Raw genomic sequence first — 21,419 nt, forward strand, 5'->3', positions numbered from 1 at the left:
TTCACAGGGCAGATTGGAAGTTGATCTGTCAGCACTATCCTTATCTTCAGAGCAGATGTTTTTATTTTATTTGGTTTATAATTCCTTACTAAGTGTAGTATTTCATATCGTTGTACTCTGTCTTTGATATGATTTAAATCAAGTTCCTCGTCATTATAATTCGCTTCGGATAGTGAAGAAAGTGACCCACAGGTTATTGAAAACGAAAACATTTCGATTGACAAATTAGTTGGTATTCTCAACACAGCAATTATAGGACTTGAACAGCAGAACTTTGTAACTAAACAAGAAATTATGTCTGTTTAATAGAATTAAAGAGAAAGTTTTATCACATGAAATGAAGCAACTTACATTAAAAGAAATGTTTAATAAAGTAAACAAATAAATATTAAGCTTTTTCTTTTTGTAAATTTTGATACCCTTTAGATCATAATTGTTCTTTATTTCATAAATTACGGTTTCATATTTTTAATTTTGTAATTTCTGCATGCCATCGTACCAGATTTAAACTGATGATCTATAACCCGGAAAAATCGATAATCCGGAATAGCCGAAGTCCCGACGAGTCCGGATTAACGACTTTTGACTGTAGTATGACTTACCTACTGGTAGCTAAGTAGAAAAGATCACTAAATACTGATAATTATAATTCAGCTTGTTTGAAAACCCAGCAAGTAAGCTGGCTGTTTTCATGCTTTTCCTGCATGTATGATATAATATAGTTTAGAGATAGTTTCATGCAGAAAATAAATTTTGAAAGCATCTTAACTCTTAACCAGATGTTTCATATTGTTATGAAATGTACAGGCGCAGTAAGATGGCTTCCCCGCAAGGCAGTTTTAGGGTTGCCATAAAATAGCGAAAGAAGGCAGGGTTGCCACATTTGATGAGAAATTGTCCATTTGGCGGCAAAATTGGCGATATACCATGGACGGTTGGAGAACCTTCTGGAACGAATTCTTACCAGTTTAGCTCAGAATGTGCTCGAACACCAGCCAAAAGCTATATAAACCCTGCTGGTCCACAGCCAGGAAGAGTATGCCTCGTGGAGAGGGCCTCGTAAAGTGCGAGATAGTTTGTATCGATATGGTGTCTCATCTAGCGAGTCAATCCCTGCTGAGTCGATCAAGTTGACAGCCGGGCAGCGAGTGCCGAGTGGGTCATCAAGTTCACTGAAGCAGTCTGTTAGTATATCACGGTTAGTGCATCGTTGAGAGAGCGTGTTGAGCTCCGGGAGCGAATGAAACAAAGAGTCGGAAGCCATGCTCTGTGTGTCGTCGAGTGCATCGCAAGTTGTAGCGTGGAGAGTCTCGATAGTACGTGGAGTTCCGAGAACGACCGAGCATAGTTGGGAGCTGTACTCTGGGGCTGTGCAGTGAAGCTGTCTTCACCGTGATGGCCTGAAGGCTGTGTCGCTGATTGTTCCAGCCTGTTTATTGTAGTTCTTCAATGACTGTGTAAACGTGTTATTGGAGCTGTCCTGATTAATATTGTCTAAATAAAGTGTGTTTCGATACTTCATCAAGTGTCATCGTTATTCACTCCAAATCCACACAAACCCTGTACGAACGGGAAGGAAGAAAATAATGTAACAATATATTCAAATAATAATAATAAATGTGAATATATAATGTCATATTTATATCATTATGTATATTTATATCATTATGTTATTGAATATCACATTTATATCTATTATTCCAATTTGGAGTTAGTATTTTGTGATTTTCTTACCTAATTAAGATAGTTTTTGCTTTTTTACCTGTTATATTAAGTAGTCCACGAAATAGCTTAAAAGCAATATTTTATCTGCAGGATATTTTTATAAATGTGTGGAATATTTCAACTGCCATTTTAATAGGTTTCACCTAAAATACGTAACCAGTAAAACATTTCTTAAAATATCAGTTTTGGGAGAAAAATTTATGGATGCCAAACTGGAAATATGTATATGAAAATGCCGTGTGTAATATCCAAAGTCTAATGTTCAGATATAGTGTAGTATATGCAGTTAAAATTAATCCTGTTGAAAAATCTAGGAGAAACATAAGGGCAGATTTTGGGGATCACTTGCAGTGCACAGATTGATAAAACCTAATTTGCGTCATAAAAAATTTATTTCAGTAATGAAATTAGACATTTTGATAGTTACTTAATACAGTGTGGTCATTTTAGAAAAAGAGAAAACTAGGTATTTGTTGAATCTAAGTTGCATCTAAACCTTGAACAAGGATATTTTGAATATACATATAACTTTTCAGAATGGACTAAAGTTAAGGAGGAGTTAGTCCTTAAACTTTTGACATATTTCTGCATAATAAATTTCAAAGTACTCATGGTATTGGCTGCCCACTGCAATTGGTCACATTTTGACCTTGTTTGCTCCAGGTAAGAGGTTCATACCCATTTGTTACACTTCAGGTTCCCCCTCTCCCTTCCCCTTTTCTGCAGGTTGCAGCATGTTTTTAAAAGAGAAAACTAAAAACTATGTGTATAAGGGTACTTATAAAAACTTTCTTATAAAGGTGTATTTATACATTTATAACTCAGTAGAAATTTGATACCAGTATATTCATTTAGTTATTGTTTTAGATTATTTGAAATAGTAACTAAATGAGATCCAAAATGAAAATAATCTATTTTTATTAATTTTTGTTACACAATTAGTATAAATGTGACAGCTTAAATTGTTTATTAGTTCAAATTCGAAGATCAGTAAGATTTTATTTATCGGAAAAGAGCTGAAGCCATGTGATGTAAAGTGAATGATTTGTCATTCTCAAGTAAATTGTTAATATATATAAAGATCTATCTACAAGTATGTTACAATATGTAAGGTACTTGACTATTTTACTTCTTAAAAACTTATCTCTGGCATTGCTTAATTAAAAGAAATGTGATGTTTCTGAAACTATAATAGACATAAATGGTGATTTTATACTTATTCCCTGTATGACAAGTTTTTATCCCACGATGGCTAGGTATCATTAATTTTTTCAAAAATAATAGGCTTTGTGTTTTGGTTGAAATAGTTTTTTGAGCTGTATAATCTTTGCTGTCATGAAATATAATGAATAAAAGTGTGTCATCAGTTCCTCTTTCTCTCTCTCTCTCTCTCTCTTTTTTTTTTTTTTTTTTTTTTTTTTTTTATTGTGTGTGTGTTGAAAGGACAAGTTGTATGCTTCTTTGATAGGACAATGTAAATAAATAGAGTAGAATATGCTCACTCTAGTGGCTACAAAAAGATGATGTACGCAATAAGGGGCATTTGTTTTGGAGCTTTGGACAGCAGATAAAAGCTGTTATGGGTAAAGGCACCAGTCTAAGAGCATTTGATTATGGACAAACTGCTCACAGGGGTGAACACCTACAGTTTCAGCGGCTGGCAAACTTTTGGAAATTTCAAGAAATGTCATAGCAAGTGTGTATTTATACTGTGAAATTTGGAAAAACCTTTTAGTCGTAAGAAAATGTGGTAGAAACCAGCAACAGATGCTTGTAGAGAATATCTTGTATTATCTCATAATAAAACAGTATATGTGCAGCAAATCACTTCAAATTTTAACACGTCTAAATGCAGTTTTATGCACAAAGACTAAGTGAAACATAGAAAAACTAGATTTGACAAATGAAGTCTACATCTATTCTCACAAAATTTTGAGGCTGTAATTTACAAATCTTACTACATCTGGACTGTAGAGAATTAGGAAAAAGTCAACTGGTCAGGTGAATAAAAGTATTATGGTGACGGAAAATAGGATATATGGCATGAACCAACGAATCTTTCATGCTGTCCTTTGGGCAGGTGGCAGTAGTTTAACAGTCTGGGGGATGTTTACTCAAACATCCCTAGAATTTTTTGTACGTCTGAGGGCAAATTAATTTATCATTTACACTAACAGATATGTTAACATAGTAATTGATCATTTAAACCTATTAATCAGAATCTTTTTCTTTACTAATATTACTGTCTTCCAACATGATAATGCCTTGCATGAGTCCTACTAAGACTTTTATGGGATTGGAATGTGTTTATCTGACCACCAAGTTTTGTAAACAATTAGTGAAAGATATTTATGGAATGTGGGAGGAAGTTTACCAGCTCATTTTGATTATGACTCTGAATCATTAACCTTCTGTTATCAGAGTGAAAAATACACTCATGGACAAAAAAATTAGCGCACCAAGAAATAATTGCAGGATCGTAACGAAACTTGCAATGAAGGTACATGTCGGGGAGATATGCAAATGATTAGAAATACAGCATGATTGTGCATTACATATAGCCAGTAGAGGGCATTGAACGTCGTACTCTGAGAAATATAAAACAGGTAACCAAAGCTTGTTTGAGTGTGCTAAATCATTTACAAAGGAAGAGCTGAGGTAGACATGCCATTGCGCCGTGTTCGAAGATAATATGAGCAGTTGTCGAAGTTTGAGAGGGGGAGAATCGTCGGGATGATGGAAGCTGGGTGGTCAGTTAGGCAAGTAGCTCATCAATTAGGCCACTCTGATTGTGTTGTGAGGAGGTGTTGGGACCAGTAGACCCGAGAGATGTCATGTACACGAAGACCAGGCTCAGCATGCCCTCGACAGACCAGTTGTAGAGAAGACCGCCACATCATAAGAAATGCATGCCTACAGCCAACTGCTTCATTGGCTGCCATCCAGGCACAGGTAGCACCTTCACTAGGGGCCCCTGTGTCTTCTCGAACCATACGAAGGTGCCTGGCTGAACGACAGTTGGTATTGCGGCGCCCATTATGTGTGCTGCCCTTGATGCCCACCCATCGATGCCTCCGTTTGGAGTAGTGTCGAGCACGAGGAAACTGGACTGCATTGGAATGGAACCAGGTTGTCTTTAGCGACGAATTCAGATTCAATCTCGGCAGTGATGACAATCGTGTTCCTGTGCGGAGAGCCCCCTGGTGAACGCCTCAATCCTGCCTTTGCTGTACAGCAACACATTGCTCCCACAGCTGGTGTGATAGTATGGGGTGCCATTACCTACAATACATGGTCACCCCTAGTATTGTTACATGGCACCATGACAGCCCAGTGGTATGTTCTAGAAATCCTGCAACCACATGTGTTGCCACTCATGCAATGGCTCCCAGGAGCCATTTTTCAACAAGACAATGCTTGGCCTCATACGGCAAAGGTGTCACAAGACTGTCTCCACACTGTTACTACCCTTCCTTGGCCTGCCCGATCCCTAGATTTGTCTCCAATCGAGCATATCTGGGATTATTTGGGACGACGAGTTGGGCATCCCACGTGTTTGAACGAACTAGAGGCGCAGTTGTAGCAAATATGGAACAAAATGTCTCAAGACATCATACAAAACGTGACTCAATGCCTAATCGTATCGCATCGTGCATTCGCCCTAGAGGGGGTCCAACGGAGTATTAACTCCTCCGTTCTTTTGCCTTTTTCTCTGAAATAAATTATCCTTTTTCTTTGATTTTCTTATCATTTACTTATATCAAAGTTGTCATTACGTATGTAAAATTTCGTTTCATTTTGAAGAATCCTTGGTGCGCTAATTTTTTTGTCCATGAGTGTAGATCAACGTGATTTATTTAATAAGTAGCCCTTCCAGTTTGCTGTGGCCTATAGCAAAGCTAACCCAGTTCTCCAAATTACTCAGCTATCCTGGTGAGCCATAGTACCAGTAAATCCAAGTACATAGAGTTTTCCCAGTTTGTGTTTAATTTTGGAATTGGAATAAACATTGGAAAGGTATGGGGGTAGGATTTCTAAATTCTGCATCAACATGTCGCTTTATCTTGTCCTTATTAATGACTTTTTTGAGCATTAACTTTTACTCAATTGGTAAAAATTTTATACTTTGGGTGCCTTCTGCATTCAATAACATCCATCTTCCTATCCTTACCGATTAACTTCAATAAGCTTTACTTTTACCATTTGTAGAGTTTTACACTTTACTTTCTTTCCTTTCCACCGACAGCGAGGCAGCCGGTCCACTGGGTAGTTAGCATATCAGCCAGGTAGCCCCGCTGACAGAAATAACTTGAACAAAGTCAGGGGGTCAGTAGCTGCTCTTTTGGCTATTGCATCTGCAATTTCATTACCCAGTATTCCAGTGTGGACAGGTACCCACTGGAGTTCAGGCCTATAGTATTTAGGTGTTCGTAGTAAGAGTTTTTGTATGGCCCTGACGAGTGGATTTTTACTACATGTGCCTTGGATTGCCTGGAGGCTAGAGGCTGAGTCTGAATATATACTGGAGTAGTTATTTTTCAGTGCGTAGACAAGTGCAGCTTTTAATGCAATCAGTTCAGCCTGAAAAACTGAGTTGTGGTACTTAAGCTTTCTTTCCCAGGTCTTTAAGATCTGGTTCCCAAGAAGAACACAGTATCCGCTACCGGTGCCACATTCTCCTTTGGAACCATCGGTGTAGATTGCAGTGGCGTTGAACCATGTTGGTGACCTGCAGTTAATCGAGATATTGAATTCGGGTGGCAAGGTGGCTCGGGAATGCTTTGCTCATAGTCAGTATAAATATAAGTCCTGTCCCATAAACTTATTGTCTCTTTGAGTCGGAGCACTCGCACTATTGCACTCTCGCGCTGAGCTAAGAGATGCAGAGGCGGTAGTCTTGAAATCACGTTTAGAGCATTAGTGGGCGAGGTTTTATATCCTCGAGTAATGCTCAAGAGGAGTGGTCTTTGTGCTGAGCGTAGCAGATTCTCCATTTTAGTAGTGATTGTTATACCCCACATGAAGGCCCCATATAGTGCAATACGTTCAGCAACTACAGAGTACCACGTCTTAAGCATCCTCGAAGAAACTCTCCATGTTGGTGCTGCTGTTCTGAGCATGGAATGAAATATCCTGTGAAGTCGTGCCTTGACCTCCTTTAAATGTGGCATCCAAGTCAATGTGTCCTCAATTATAACTCCAAGGTACCTCAAGTTTCTGACTATTTTAATATTTTTTCCATGAAGGTTGATGCACGGGGTTCTTCGATGGTGCTTACCTGAACAGATAAGCATACCTTGGGTTTTTGAGTTGGCAATAGCTAACTTATGGTCATTGGCCCATTTGGCCATCTTGTCCATTGCTTGTTGTGCTTTAGTCTCATATGCGTTGCGGCTGTGCCCTTTGGTTACCAGCAAAAAGTCATCGACATAAGCCAGTATTTCCGTGTGAGGATCTGTGTTAAAGAGAGTCAGCGCTGTGTCCGTTACAAGATTCCAGAGCAGTGGACCCAGACAGGATCCTTGAGGACAGCCTCTATTGATGGAACATGAGTGCACTCCTGCGTCTGTAGTGGCTTGTAAGCGGCGATCACTTAGGTAGCTGTAAATAAGGTCAAAGAGAATCTTAGGGCTACCCATGTCCTGTAATCTCTTCAGTACATCGGGTCACCACAATGAGTCGAAAGCGCCCTGTATGTCCACAGAGGTAATGAGACTATGTTGGTTATTTATTCTGTTATTTGCTATTAATTTTCGTAGGTGCTGCAGTGCGTGATCCACCGATCTGCCAGGAATGAAGCCGTATTGTTTGTCATTTATGCTTTGTCCAGACAGGATATAGTGTTTAAGTCTTTGAATGACGACTCTTTCTAGTACTTTTACCCAAGGCAGGAAGAAGGCAAATAGGCCGGTAAGGCGTTGGTACATTAGGGTCTTTTTTCGCTTTGAGGAAGAGCACCACCTCACCAAGTTTCGTGCCGGCTGGGAAATATCTGTTGCGCCAACACGCAGTAATGTAGGCATGCAGTAACTCCGGATGCGTACTGTTAATGGCTTGCAGAATGCCATTATCTATCCCATCAGGACCTGGTGCTTTATTGGTGTTTAACGCTTTAACAATGTCGCTCATTTCTTTGGCGTTTGGCAGTGGTTCAAAATCTGTTTTCTTGGTATTGTAATATTGCTCAACACTGGCTCTGATATTTCTTTGTGCGGGATTATCTGTGTCTGCGTCTAAGATATTGTCCAGAATGTGCGCAACTACTTCTGTGCTAGTTACTGCTCCGTGGTTTATTGTGGCAGTAAGATTAGTAGGTGTAAACATCTTGTCATGTGCAATACGGAAGACAGTTCCGAACTTATTCGCAGTGTTGGTACAGTACTCTTTCCAGGATGAAAACTTTGCTTTTGCAATCTGTCTTTTGTAAGCAGCTCTGTGCTTTCGAAAAATTAGCGAGTGTGTCTCTCTTTCTAAGGGATCCTTGCATGCTTGCATTTTGCGCCTTAGGGCACGGACTTTGCTGCGTTCAGCAGTCAGCGTGGTGCTCCACCAAGGAGTGCATTTCAGGGCTGCGTAATGTTTCCTTTTCAAGACTTTTTTGCACACTGAGAGCAGTGTTTGCATAACATCTTCATGCATGGCGTTGGTGTCTTTACTACTGTTGCAATTGTTACATTGTGCCACGAGACTTTCAATATGGGTTGAGAGTGCATCTTTAAATTTGTTCAGGTTTATATACTTCGTTTTCCATCTGTTCTTTGTTATAAATTGGTGCTCCGAATCAATTCTGAACTCAATGTAGCGATGGTCACTGAACGAGAGAGTTTCGCTAACCTTCCAATTGTGAATATCATTAAGAATACCAGTGGTGGCTAAAGTGATATCAGGCCACCCTGACATTTATTTACACGCATAAACCTTGTTATAAAATTCCTATTTTAAATCGACAGAGGAACTCTTTTTAAATGAACTGAAAGAAATCTGATGAAATGATTTTTTTTACAATATGGACCTATAAAAGTAACATATATATGTTCACTTTGCAATAGCAAAATTCCTTTGAAGAAACTTGAAAATAATAATAATATACTTTAAGATTAAACTAATTTTTCTGCAGTGGTGACATCAACTGCAAAGTATGGAGTTAGATTAACCAGTGGTGCAATCAGCTTTTAAATTTTTTTTTTTTTTTTAAATTGAAGAATTGGGAGAAAATTGAACACTTTCATTTCTGAATTCTTGGTTGTAAAAACAAATGTATTCATTCAATGCTTTTAAATAGATATTGAAATTTGATTATGAAAGATACATAAGACATATACACAGAATGCATATTGAAATATGCTAATAGATAAAAGATATAGAATAAGGGTTCTTAACCAGGAGGGAATTCCTCCTTGAGGATAATGTCATAACTTCAAGGGGTGATGTCAGCCTTTTATTTTATCTTTAAGTGTTTAGTTATAGTTTATTTTAAAATACAATTTTTATTTAAGTTTTGATATTTATCAACATTTTCTACATTTTTTGTTCTTTAAATTATGAAAGAAGTTAAAAACTATTCTAAACTTAAATTAATTTGTATATGTATTTTGTGAGTTTGGGAAAGAAGAAGGAATGATCTTCTAGCAAAGGGTGCATGGGGCAAAAAAGGTTGAGAACCACTGATACAGAGTACAGTTCAGAAGGCAAACTGTTTTCCTTATATCTAGGTTTCTCTTTTTGCTGTGTTTTGATGAAGTCTTGCTACGATTCAACATTGTATAATTGTATTTTCTTACTTGCAAACTGATGGTGTGCGTATTGTCTAACAAAGAGCTTTCACTTTAGCACTTTAGCATGTATGTCATGATATTTTCTGCCTTATTTGCTACAATAATTATTAGTCTGTATGAGAATTAAGGTTTTTGATAAACTATGTTAAAATGATCATATTTTAAAATAGATACACCTTTATAATGTGTAGGAGTTGAATATTTATTTACTTTAAACAGAAATTCTAATTCTTTAAATATTAACAAAATATCAAATTCAAATTAAATGTTTCTATTTTTAGAAAATGAGAAATTACAAATAATTGTGCATGAATTAAAAAAAAGATAAATAATAAAGTATTTGAAAATTAAAAAAAATCAAAGGTGTTGTAAAAATTACATAAAGAACACTGTTTTGAAAGGGGGAAAAAAAAGAGCAATCTGATTATCTCGATATTTTGTATGCAAATTCCTTTATACAGAGTATGCAAATTATTTAAGTTTTAAAGGCCAATGAATGCTACCTTCAGTCATAGCGCTCATTTCTACTGAGCAGCTAGCATCATAAAACAAATAACAATTGTAGACGATTTATCTTTTTTCATTGTTGGCACTACAGTTCCCTTGAGACACAACCAATAATCCCATTACAATTATTGTCAAAAACTTTGTAGGTGGTCACATAGGAAGGATGTGTGAAACAGGCTGTTTATACCAAGCAGTAGGTTGCCACCTGTATCGTACAGGCATGGCTGTGCAAAGGCGCTGGCAACAATGGTTGCTGCAAGGTACTCATTCGCTGAATCAAGGCTGTGTCAGATGAAGGTGCATGAATGTGACGCAAGATCGTAGGATTGTGCAACAAGTCGAAATTGCCTCAACAGCATCATTGTCTTCTATCCATTGTGCTGCAGCCTCTTCCATACAACCTGTGGCACCTTCCATGATCTTATGGTGCATGGCTGAGGCAAAGTTGTGCTCACAAAGACCTTTTAAAATATGTGCCTTTAATCCCACAACATCAACAGAATCGCATAGATGATGACGGTGTTAGGTACTATCTCTTATGACATCAGGTCAATCTTAGTCATCCTGCATGCAACTTTAACAGCTCAACATTACATTTAAAACATCCTGCAGTCATTTTCAGTACCCTTCATGGCATGTCATCCTGGAGCCATTTTCCAACAGCATTATGTTAGACCCCATACAGCTTGCATAACTTTGGGCTATCTTTGAGCCGTTGATACTCTTCCTTGTCTAACCAGCTCAGGAGTCCTTTTGCTAATCAAACATGTATAGTAGGCTGCCAGATTCGAGAATTCCAAAGTGTTACAGATCTGGAGCAACAATAGAGGAATGCCTAGCAGAATGTATTACAGGATGAGATTAGGGATCTTTATCACTCCTTACCTTAGCATTTACAAGCATCCATTGCCACAAAATTCGGGTTTCAACCAATTACTGATTTGTACATTCAGTCTTATGGCCTTGAATTTTTAATCATTTCATTACTTGTGTATAAATTTTATGCATATTTAATTTCAGTAATTTTATTGCTTCATATTTTTCTCTTTAATAGAAGGTAATAAGTAAATTTAATCATATGACACAATTTATGCCAGAAGTTGCCTCACATTATTTTCTTCTTTCACCTCAGTTGACTTTTTAGGAGGTTCTGAAGCAAGCGGTTCAACGGATGATTTTTCAAAAAAGGGTTTTTACATAAGATTAGAATGAAATTCTCGTAGGCATTTTCCATTTAAGGAGATTATCATTAAATCTGAAATGTGTTGTGCCATCAAAGAAGAAATTATTATGGAAATATTATTTAACGAGCTGAAAGCTCCTTCATCTTTAGTATTATTTAATATGACACCTCCTAAACACCTACAGTGCCTGAGCCAACATCTTCTAGACAATAGGTTCTCAACCTTATTGCCCCATATAACCCCTTCACCACTACTGAAAGTTCATTCCCAATACTCCTTTCTGAAACTTGAAAAGTACAAATATTTATTTAAATTTAGATTATTTTTTTTTTAAAGTTTCAGTGATTAAGCAACAAAAAGTACAGAAAATATTGATAAATATCAAAAATTTAATAAAAGCAGTTTTTATATTCATAACTAAAACTAAATATTGAATAACTAATTAAAAAGTTGATTGTGATCCCCCCTAAAACTATGAAATCCTTCCCTGGTTGAGAACTCATGTTCTAGACCCTTACTTTAAATTCTTAGAGGTGGTTTTGACTTGCACTAGTAGGCTGTATTGACTTCAGTTTCCTGTATATTATTAGAAATCTCATTATGTAGTTTTCCTATGAAAATTATCTCGATAAAGCTCCAAAAATAATTTTTGTCATGCTTTAATATAAAAAAGTTGATGTCTATCAAAATATAACTTGAATATGGAAGACTTAATTTTTTTTTTTTTTTGTTGTTGTTGCATAACAAACAAACAAACAACAAGAACAACATAGATTAATGGTGAATTCAACAGTGGGCTTGTGCAAACTTTCTAGCTCACCACAGCTTATAACCAAAATTTGAGCCCATTAGTGGCTAATTATTTAAGGTCCCCAATCACTGAAAATTTGCCATGTATGGTTCCTAGCAGTAGCCTTTGGATTTCATGTTTTGCCTTGAATCCTCATGCAGACCCTGTTGTTGAAACTGAAATGTAACTGTGTAACTGAATATAAGCCAGTTTTCCTCAGAAAATCTTCTATAAAAGCATCCTTTTTAAAGCAAATGTAGTTCTTGTATGCTTATACTATAATCGGTGAACTTGTGAATGAACCATTAAAATAAAATTACATCTGAGTTTTTTATTATAGGATTTGCTATTCCAAAATCTCTTTTCATTTTAAATGTTATATTACCATATGACCTTTAATATGTTGCAAAATTAGTAAGTAAAGCATTATAAATATCTTGTTAAACATTATATGGTTAATATCACGTATATTTATCCATACACATAGAAAGTGAGGGCTAATAAGTAAAAAAAAAAGTATTAAATTTATATATACAGTCAAAAGTCGTTAATCCGGACTCGTTGGGACTTCGGCAATTCCAGATTATCGACTTTTCCGGATTATAGATCATCAGTTTAAATCTGGTAAGATGGCATGCAGAAATTACAAAATTAAAAATATGAAACCGTAATTTATGAAATAAAGAACAATTATGATCTAAAGGGTATCAAAATTTACTAAAAGAAAAAGCTTAATATTTGTTTACTTTATTAAACATTTCTTTCAATGTAAGTTGTTTAAGTTGCTTCGTTTTATGTGATAATACTTTCTCTTTAATTCTATTAAACAGACATAATTTCTTGTTTAGTTACAAAGTTCCGCTGTTCAAGTCCTATAATTGCTGTGTTGAGAATACCAACTAATTTGTCAATCGAAATTTTTTCGTTTTCAATAACCTCTGTCACTTTCTTCACTTTTAGAAGCGAATTATAATGACGAGGAACTTGTTTTAAATCATATAAAAGATGGAGTACATCTAGATGAAATACTACATTTAGTAAGGAATTATAAGCTAAATAAAATAAAAACATCTGCCCTGAAGATAAGGATAGTGCTGACAGATCACTTCCAATTCATTGCGCGCCGCGGCGTTCCCCCCACCAAGCAGCATGAAATTGATAAAAAGATTTCGAAATTGATAAACAGATTTTGAAACATACTTTCGCTTTAGATCTTTTACATATTAGTAAAAATATATCGGAAATTCTATTTGATATAATCGAAAGTTCAAGCTTACTTTTATAAAATTGCTCTAACAGTCTGCAAAAAATAATAAGCCAGATCTAATTCGAAGATTAAGGAACAATGCAATCTGCAACATTAACTGAATTAGATAATTTTAGCTTAGCTTATACCGTCCGTTACACATTCAACGCGCATGCGTAAACGTTTTATGCGCACTCGCATATTCGCAGCCGTAAAGGTCTTACGCGCACACGTAAACACCTATGCGCATGCGTCTTCTTGACGCAGAAAGTTTGTAGCTTTGAGGTCCAGATTATAGATCATTCCGGATTACGGGTGTCCGAATTAACGACTTTTGACTGTATTATTATGTTGTTGCTTTTTTCTTTTTTGACACCAGTTGTTACGTTATTTTCTTCCTTCACGTTCGTACGGGGTTCGTGTTGATTTGGAATGAATAATGATGACAGCACTTGATGAAGTATCAAAACACACTTTATTTAGCCAATATTAATCAGGACAGCTCCAAAGTCACGTTTTACAGTCATCGAAGATCTACTATATACACTCGCTGAAACAATCAGCGACACAGCCTTCAGATTATCAGGCTATAACGGTGAAGACAGTTTCATTGTAAAGCACAAGAGTACAGCATCCGACTCTTCTCGGTCGTTGTCGGAACTCCATGTACTTTCGAGACTCTCCACGCTACAACTTGCAAAGCACTCTACGACACACAAAGCATGGCTCCCGACTCTTCGGTTCAGTCGTTTCTGGAGCTCAACATGCTCTCTCACCAATGCACTAACCGCAATACTCAAACTCGCTCTTTTGATGCACTCGACAACCAACTCAGCGCTTGACTTCGAGGCACTCGCTCAATGACTGACTATCAGCTTGCTAGACGAGGCACACACTCGATACTAACTAACTCTCCACGTACCAGCAGGGTTTATATAGCTTTTGGCTGGTGTTCGAGAACATTCTGGGCTAAACCGGTAAGAATTCATTCCAGAAGGTTCTCCATCCATTCATGGCATGTCGCCAAATGCGGCAACCCTGCATTATCTTGCCATTTTATGGCAACCCTAAAACTGCTTTGCTAAAACTGCTGCTTCTATCTCACCATGCCTGGTCATTTTGTAACAATATAAAGTCATTAGTCAAAGCTTCCTAAAAATATTTTTATATATGTATGTAAGAAAACTTCTAAATTTAATTCACTGTAGCCTCTTTAATTTTTTATTTCATTTGGAAACTTCATCTCTCTGTCCTAAAAATAACGCTGTAAGTCTAAACTGTGTCATTCAAATTAATCATGCGATCTTACATAACACTTAATGCAGATGCCTCTTGACCAAATTGTAAACCATAACTAAAAACTGACTCCCTCCCTTCTTTCTATGAACTGATGCGTCACTTTTGCATGTGCTTTGCTCTTGGCCAGACGCCTTTCTGCAATCATGTGTGTGCTGGTAAATTCTCTTCTATGGCAATAGTAACAAAATTGTAAATGTTCTTTAATAGTCATGAGTAGAGTGCCAAGTGAATTGTGGCCACAAAATGGGAATTTAAATAAATAAAAGAAATTTAATCCAGCTCGACTGCTTCTTCTTCAAAAATGGATGGACACTCTAAGCATCAAGTATCTACGCAATTATTATTTCTACGCATCTACGTCAAAGCATTCTTATTTCAGTGCATCCAAAAGTGTTCTGTCGTTATATTCTTCGGCCAGTTAAAATTATGAAAAGTTCTACACGAGTTTGTTAAGCTATGTTCACAGTGTATGTACAGTATTGTGCTTCATTTATGTTCAGTGTATATTTCACCCACTGCATCTGTAGAATAGTATTATACTGTCAAAACTCGTTAATTCAGACACCCATAATCTGGAATGATCTATAATCCGCACCTCAAAGCTACAAACTTTCTGCACATGCGTCGTGTTGACGCATGCACATAGGCGTTTACGCATGCGCATAAGATCTTTACAGCTGCGAATATGCATGTGCGCATGCGCATAATACATTTACACATGCGCGTTTAATGTATAACGGTATAAACTAAGCTAAAATTATCTAATTCAGTTAATGTTGCAGATTGCGTTGTTTCTTAATCTTCGAATTAGATCCGGCTTATTATTTTTTGCTGACTGTTAGAGCAATTTTATAAAAGTAAGCTTGAACTTTCGATTATGTCAAATAGAATTTCCGATATATATTGACTAATATGTAAAGGATCTACAAAGCAAAAGTATGTTTCGAAGTCCATTAAACAATAAGTGGAATTGCTGCAAAAAATGGATAAAGGCATATCCTTTGATTCTCTAACAATTCCGAAATCTGTTTATCAATTTCACGCTACTCGGCGGGGGGGGGGGGGGGCATGGCGCGTAATGAATTGGAAGTTGATCTGTCAGCACTATCCTTATCTTCAGGGCAGTTGTTTTTATTTTATTCGGCTAATAATTCCTTACTAAATGTAGTAATTCATCTCGATGTACTCTGTCTTTGATATGATTTAAATCAAATTCCTCGTCATTATAATTCGCTTCCGATAATGAAGAAAGTGACACAGAGGTTATTGAAAACGAAAATATTTCGATTGACAAATTAGTCAGTATTGACAAATTAGTCGGTATACACAGCAATTATAGGACTTGAACAGCAGAAGTTTGTAACTGAACAAGAAGTTATGTCTGTTTATAGAATTAAAGAGAAAGTATTATCACATAAAACGAAGCAACTTAAACAACTTACATTGAAAGAAATGTTTAATAAAATAAACAAATAAATATGAAGCTCTTTTTTTTTTTTAATTTAAATACCTATTAGATCATAATTGTTCTTTATTTCATAAATTACGGTTTCATATTTTTAATTTTATAATTTCTGCATGCCATCTTACCAGATTTAAACTGATGATCTATAATCCGGAAAAATCGATAATCCGGAATCGCCGAAGTAACGACTTTTGACTGTAGTAATAATAGGATTATTTTTATAAAAATCATTTTTTTCTTTAATTTCTTATTCGAAAAGTTCATTTGGTATATATTTATGGATCTGGAACAAATTAAACGTATACTGAAGTACCACTGTATATAATGGTGTAAAAAGATTAGCTTCGGCATATGTTTAACTTTTTGTGGATGCACAATTTCAGTGTTGTCCAATTATATTAATAAGTTAATAGAACACTGAATATTTTTAATGCAAGGTGTGGAATATAGAAAAGGCTTACCATATTATAATACTTGATTGTAGATGGCTTGGAAATTTGCCTAAAAACATTTTTTCCCCCTCCCTGATAGGTGGCATTGCTAATAGATGGGAAGTTTCTCGTCTTATCTGGCCATATATGCTGAGCATTGGGTTAGCCTATTTTGTGACGTTATGTCTGTTTCCTGGCATTGAAAGTGAGATAATAAGTTGCTGCCTCGGGTCTTGGATGCCTGTTATACTAATGGCAATCTTTAATTTCTTTGATTTTATTGGTAAAGTAAGTATTGTATTCTTAATCTTTATTTTTTGAATTATATTTTTTAGTTTTGATTTTTTAATAAGCAATTTTTTGGCTTAAAATATGATTCATCATTATAGTAACTTGTAATAAAATTCGATAATCAGGTCTATTTTTTTTTTTTCAGTGTAAGCTGTTTTGAAACACATACTTTTTCCTCTTCTTTTATTGTATGTACAGAATATTTTAATTTTGTCAATAAATGTGACTTTGTAGAGAAATTATGTTCAATTCTGTATCAATAATGGTATTTTCAAATAGCATCAGGGAGGAATTACCTTTTGAAAACTAAGAATGGATTACTTGTACCCGATTTGTTTAAGAAAAATGCTGTAGTTATGAATAAATTAAAGCATCATCACATACAATGTTTCAAAAAAATATGGAATAAATTTTTCCTAATCCCCCCCTCCCTACATTACTTCCAAAAAAATCTTTGTTATTAAGTCATATAATTTTATCAAGGAATCCATGTATTGTATGTGTTATTATTAAGATATAATTTTATCAATGAATCCATATATTGTGTTTTTACTTCATTATAGTTTAGTTTAATTTGCACTAAGTACATCTAATAGGCCTAAAACCTTTGAGAGAAAACATTACATTATTTTTGCTGGTTTATCTCCCCACTTTCATCCCCATAGTCCTTGAAAATGCTATTTACCATATTTGCCGGCGTATAAAATGCACTTTTTTCTTTGAAAATAGGTCACGAAAATGGGTTGTGCCTTATACATTGATACTCAGTTTTTGATTACATTCATTTCTGTAAATTTCCTATAGAGAAGCAATTCCTATTTTGGAAGCATGCAATTTTTTTTCTTGTATCCCTGCAGAGTGTAGGAATATTACAGTTACGTAGAGTACAGTGAATGCGCATGTTCTGTCATTGACAATCAAAGCTGGGTTCGTTTAAACTTTCCAATTTTTGTAAACAACTTTTAAGTGTGTGAAATTTCTACTGTTCAATTTTCTTAAATTTGTTGGCAAGTTATGGCACAAAAACAACATATCTGCATAGCTATAACATAGTAAACTGAATACTTTGGTTTTAGACTATAGAAAACTGAGACTTTCAGTCTCTACAAAAATTATTATACACCAATCAAACGCAATAGCGACTGATAGAGAGATTGCCAATTTTACTAGATCAACATACGAAATGTATTCAAGATTCATAGAGAAACCAGCTATGTATGCAGACTTAAAACAAAAATATCGCAAAGATGCCAGACGAATATGAAGAAAAAGTTATTGAATTTCATTGAATCGTTATTAATGCATGAAAACAAGAACATTTTAAACTTTCACAAATAGGAAACATGGACGAGGTTCCTCCGACTTTTGATGTGCCCTCAAACAAAACTGTAGATTCCAAAGATACAAAAAGTGTTACTGTTAAAGCTTCAGGACATGAAAAAACTCTCTACACAGTTGTTTTATCCTGCTGTGCTGACGAGACAAAATCACCCTCACTATAAATTTTTAAAAAGAAGACTGTACCCAAAGAAAAATGAGGCACTCTGGCGGACTTTTGAAGAAACCTGCCCTACTACTATAGGATAAGTTTCGTTCTCACAGAACAGAAGATGTTAAACTCAAAGAATTGAAAGCTTAGTTAGCTGTAATTCCAGGACGCCTAACTAGTCGGCTTCAACCTTTAGATGTCTGTATTAATAAACCATTTAAGGCATTTATGAAGGAGAAGTGGAAAAGCTGGATGCAGTCCTCAAATTTTGAGGTTACACCATCAGGAAGAAGGAAGAGGCCTAGCATTTTGCAGGTTTGTGAATGGATCAAAGCTTCATAGGATGCTGTGAAAATAGAGATTGTGGTTAAATTATTAAAGAAGTGTGGCATTAGTAATGAACTGGGTAGTACGGAGGCTTTTTTTTTTTTTTTTTTTTTTTTTTTTTGTGCATGAAGACTCAGATGCTGATTTAGAAGAAGTTTCAAGTAACTCTTTGTTTAGCTCTGGAGATGAGTGTCTGGGTTCTGACGATGATCAAAAGATGTTCTTTCCTTGATAGATTGGGTATTTATGGAAAGTATTACTTTATATTTAAAATACTGTAAATTCATTATAATGATCAGTAATAAAGTTTTATCCTTCAAAAATGTGTATAAAAAAGGAAATGTGTCTTATAGGCTGGCAAATACGGTAATTTCTCCATGAAAGAAAAGTACGCTTATGCAAAATTTAAAGTTAAGCAAGAAAAAACTTAGATTTACATAAATTTTGAATTTAAAATAAATACATCATAAAAAAAGAAAAAGTCTGAAAGGATTGAGATTTTGACGTCACACCAGAGAGTTTAATAAGGTTTTTTATGCTGAGTTTATTGAGGTCACAGTTTATATATCTGCTCTTGAACTCACTTGCACTGACTTAAATTACAAAATTTTTAGAAGCAATATATCTTTAGAATTGATGACATAATGTTAAGTGTTGTTATACATTTTTTAGCCCAAAAGAGCTATATTATTCTAGAACCTTACTTTTGCAGCAAATCTTTTTTTTTTTTTTTTTTTTCCTCTCCATTTTACTTTTTAACCCTCTGAGTGGCACTGGATTTTAGATCCATCATTTAGACCGGTATTCAAACAACATTTATTGAGTTTGTATAATTAGGTATTTTAGTCTTACATACATAAACTTACATTCATTAAGATATTTACATTATTAAAGAAAGTAAGAAAGCAAAATATCTTAAATTATAAGCTAATATATGCCAAGTAGCAAAACTTCTGATGACCAGATAAAGCTGGTCATAATGCTCAGAGGGTTAAAACAACTAGCCATTAGCACAGCCAGCTGCCTTAAAATAGTTCCTATAAAAAAAGAAAGAAACAAAGATGTTTTTAATAAATTCATCTAGGATAATTTTATCGATTCAGCTGGCATCAATAAAAGAGATAAACTGCATTTATTTCTTTTAAATCACTTAGTTTGTTAATCAGCAACAAGCAGATTAAAAAGAAAAATTAAACATCTTATGCTTTGCCAAATAACAATAAGCTGGCAAGTGGAAATTAAAAATATTTTATATGAGATATATTTAGATTTCTTGCTAAAGTGGTAAATGACACCATTCTTTTTTTTATATTTACTGTATTATTTCTTTAAAAACAACACATGGCTTAACATTTGGTTGCAATACTTTTTTTTAAATATTTTCTGTATTATTTCTTTAAAAATAATATGTGGCAATAACATCTAATGGCAACATTTTAAAAGTGGCATGGTCAGAAATCGAGGTTTGAGACTAATAGCGCCTCTAGTGCTAAAAATTCTACTGATTTTGAGGATAATCAGGCAAAATTTTTTTGCTGTTGAAGTAAATAAAGTTTTATTTAAAATCAGCGCTGATCTAAGGTTTCACTTTTACTTAGTTTTAAAATTTTATGTCTGTTTATTAACATATTATAAATGATATATCTATATTATTATTATCAAATTTTTAATTTTAAAATTATTCAACTTGCTAATTTCAGGTTCTTGCATCTATATCACATAATTGGACTAAAAAGCAACTGCTACTGTTATCAGCTAGCCGAATTTTTTTAGTTCCACTTCTTGCCATGTGTGCGGCTCCAAGAGGTTCTCCTGTTCTACCTGGTGAAGGATGGGCGATGGTATTTTCCCTTTTGTTGGGTATTTCCAATGGAATATCTGGTTCTGTCCCTATGATACTTGCACCTTCTGTAGTGTCTGCTGAGCAGAAAGAACTTACTGGTATGTTTTATTATATAAAACATATACCAAAATATGAGATGAAATATAAAGGGTTTATGATCTAGTTATTGATTTTATGGGATAAATTGTGCTAATTTATTTGGTAACTATTAAGGGAATAAGAAAAGAGGCCACATGGAAAAGAAATAAAATGATTATTTCATTAAAACTTTTGGAACAATAAAAATACAAATGGATCACAAAGTAAGTAGTTCGAAGATTACAGTAAAAAGTCTCTAATCTGGACATCCATTATCCGGAATAATCTGTAATCCGGACCTCAAAGCCACAAACTTTGCATGCGCGTAATGCATTTGCGCATGTGCATTATATATAAAACATTACTTGAATATGACAAATGAAAAGTATTCATGAATAAATTTCTGGTAGTTATTGAATTATTATTTATATAAAAGAAACCTACATTCCAATGAGATTATAGAGTAATATTAACCTTACAGTATCTAGTAAGATCTCTTCCCTCTGTAAATCTTGAATCTCATCCTTTCTTTGGTCCCTAAGGCCTCGTGTCAAAAGGGCTTCTGTAAATGTATCATCTGCTACAGCTTGCAACATCATTGTTTAATCTGCCTTCTCTTGTGCTATGATTTTTAGGATCATCGAGAGCAATAGATATCCCTTTTCTTGAATCTCTTCACTATAACTGTTTGAGTAGGCAAGTGTATGTCCTGAATAGTCAGAAAATAAACCATTATTAATGCATTATTTTTCTGGTAAATTGATAATTTTTAGTGAATACATGACCATTTAAAATAAGTTAGGAATTCTGAAATTGTTGGTTTGCTGAGAAAGTTCTGGCTGTTTACTATATGCCAAAATGTGTCTTTGTAGAGACCATTAGGATGGAGGACATGAGAAAATTCAAGTGAGCTGTCTTTCTTGTCAAACTGTAAATATTCCAGTTCCCAACTAGATTTGAACACCACAA

At 35.0% G+C, this 21,419-nt stretch overlaps 1 protein-coding gene across 1 annotated transcript in view; it reads left to right on the forward strand.

The window, feature by feature from the left end:
- Ent3 (equilibrative nucleoside transporter 3) overlaps positions 1-21,419 on the forward strand; it is a 64,319-nt gene that overhangs the window by 26,408 nt on the left and 16,492 nt on the right. Inside the window, exons 5-6 of the mRNA XM_085824911.1 lie at positions 16,523-16,710; positions 20,230-20,470. Coding sequence (XP_085681037.1) covers positions 16,523-16,710; positions 20,230-20,470 — 429 coding nt within the window. The remainder of the gene's footprint in view (positions 1-16,522; positions 16,711-20,229; positions 20,471-21,419) is intronic.

The sequence above is a fragment of the Stegodyphus dumicola genome, chromosome 10 (genome assembly GCF_044657685.1).
Source record: "Stegodyphus dumicola isolate Sdum_Otavi_A_Nest chromosome 10, ASM4465768v1".
In the NCBI taxonomy this organism is placed as follows: domain Eukaryota; kingdom Metazoa; phylum Arthropoda; class Arachnida; order Araneae; family Eresidae; genus Stegodyphus; species Stegodyphus dumicola.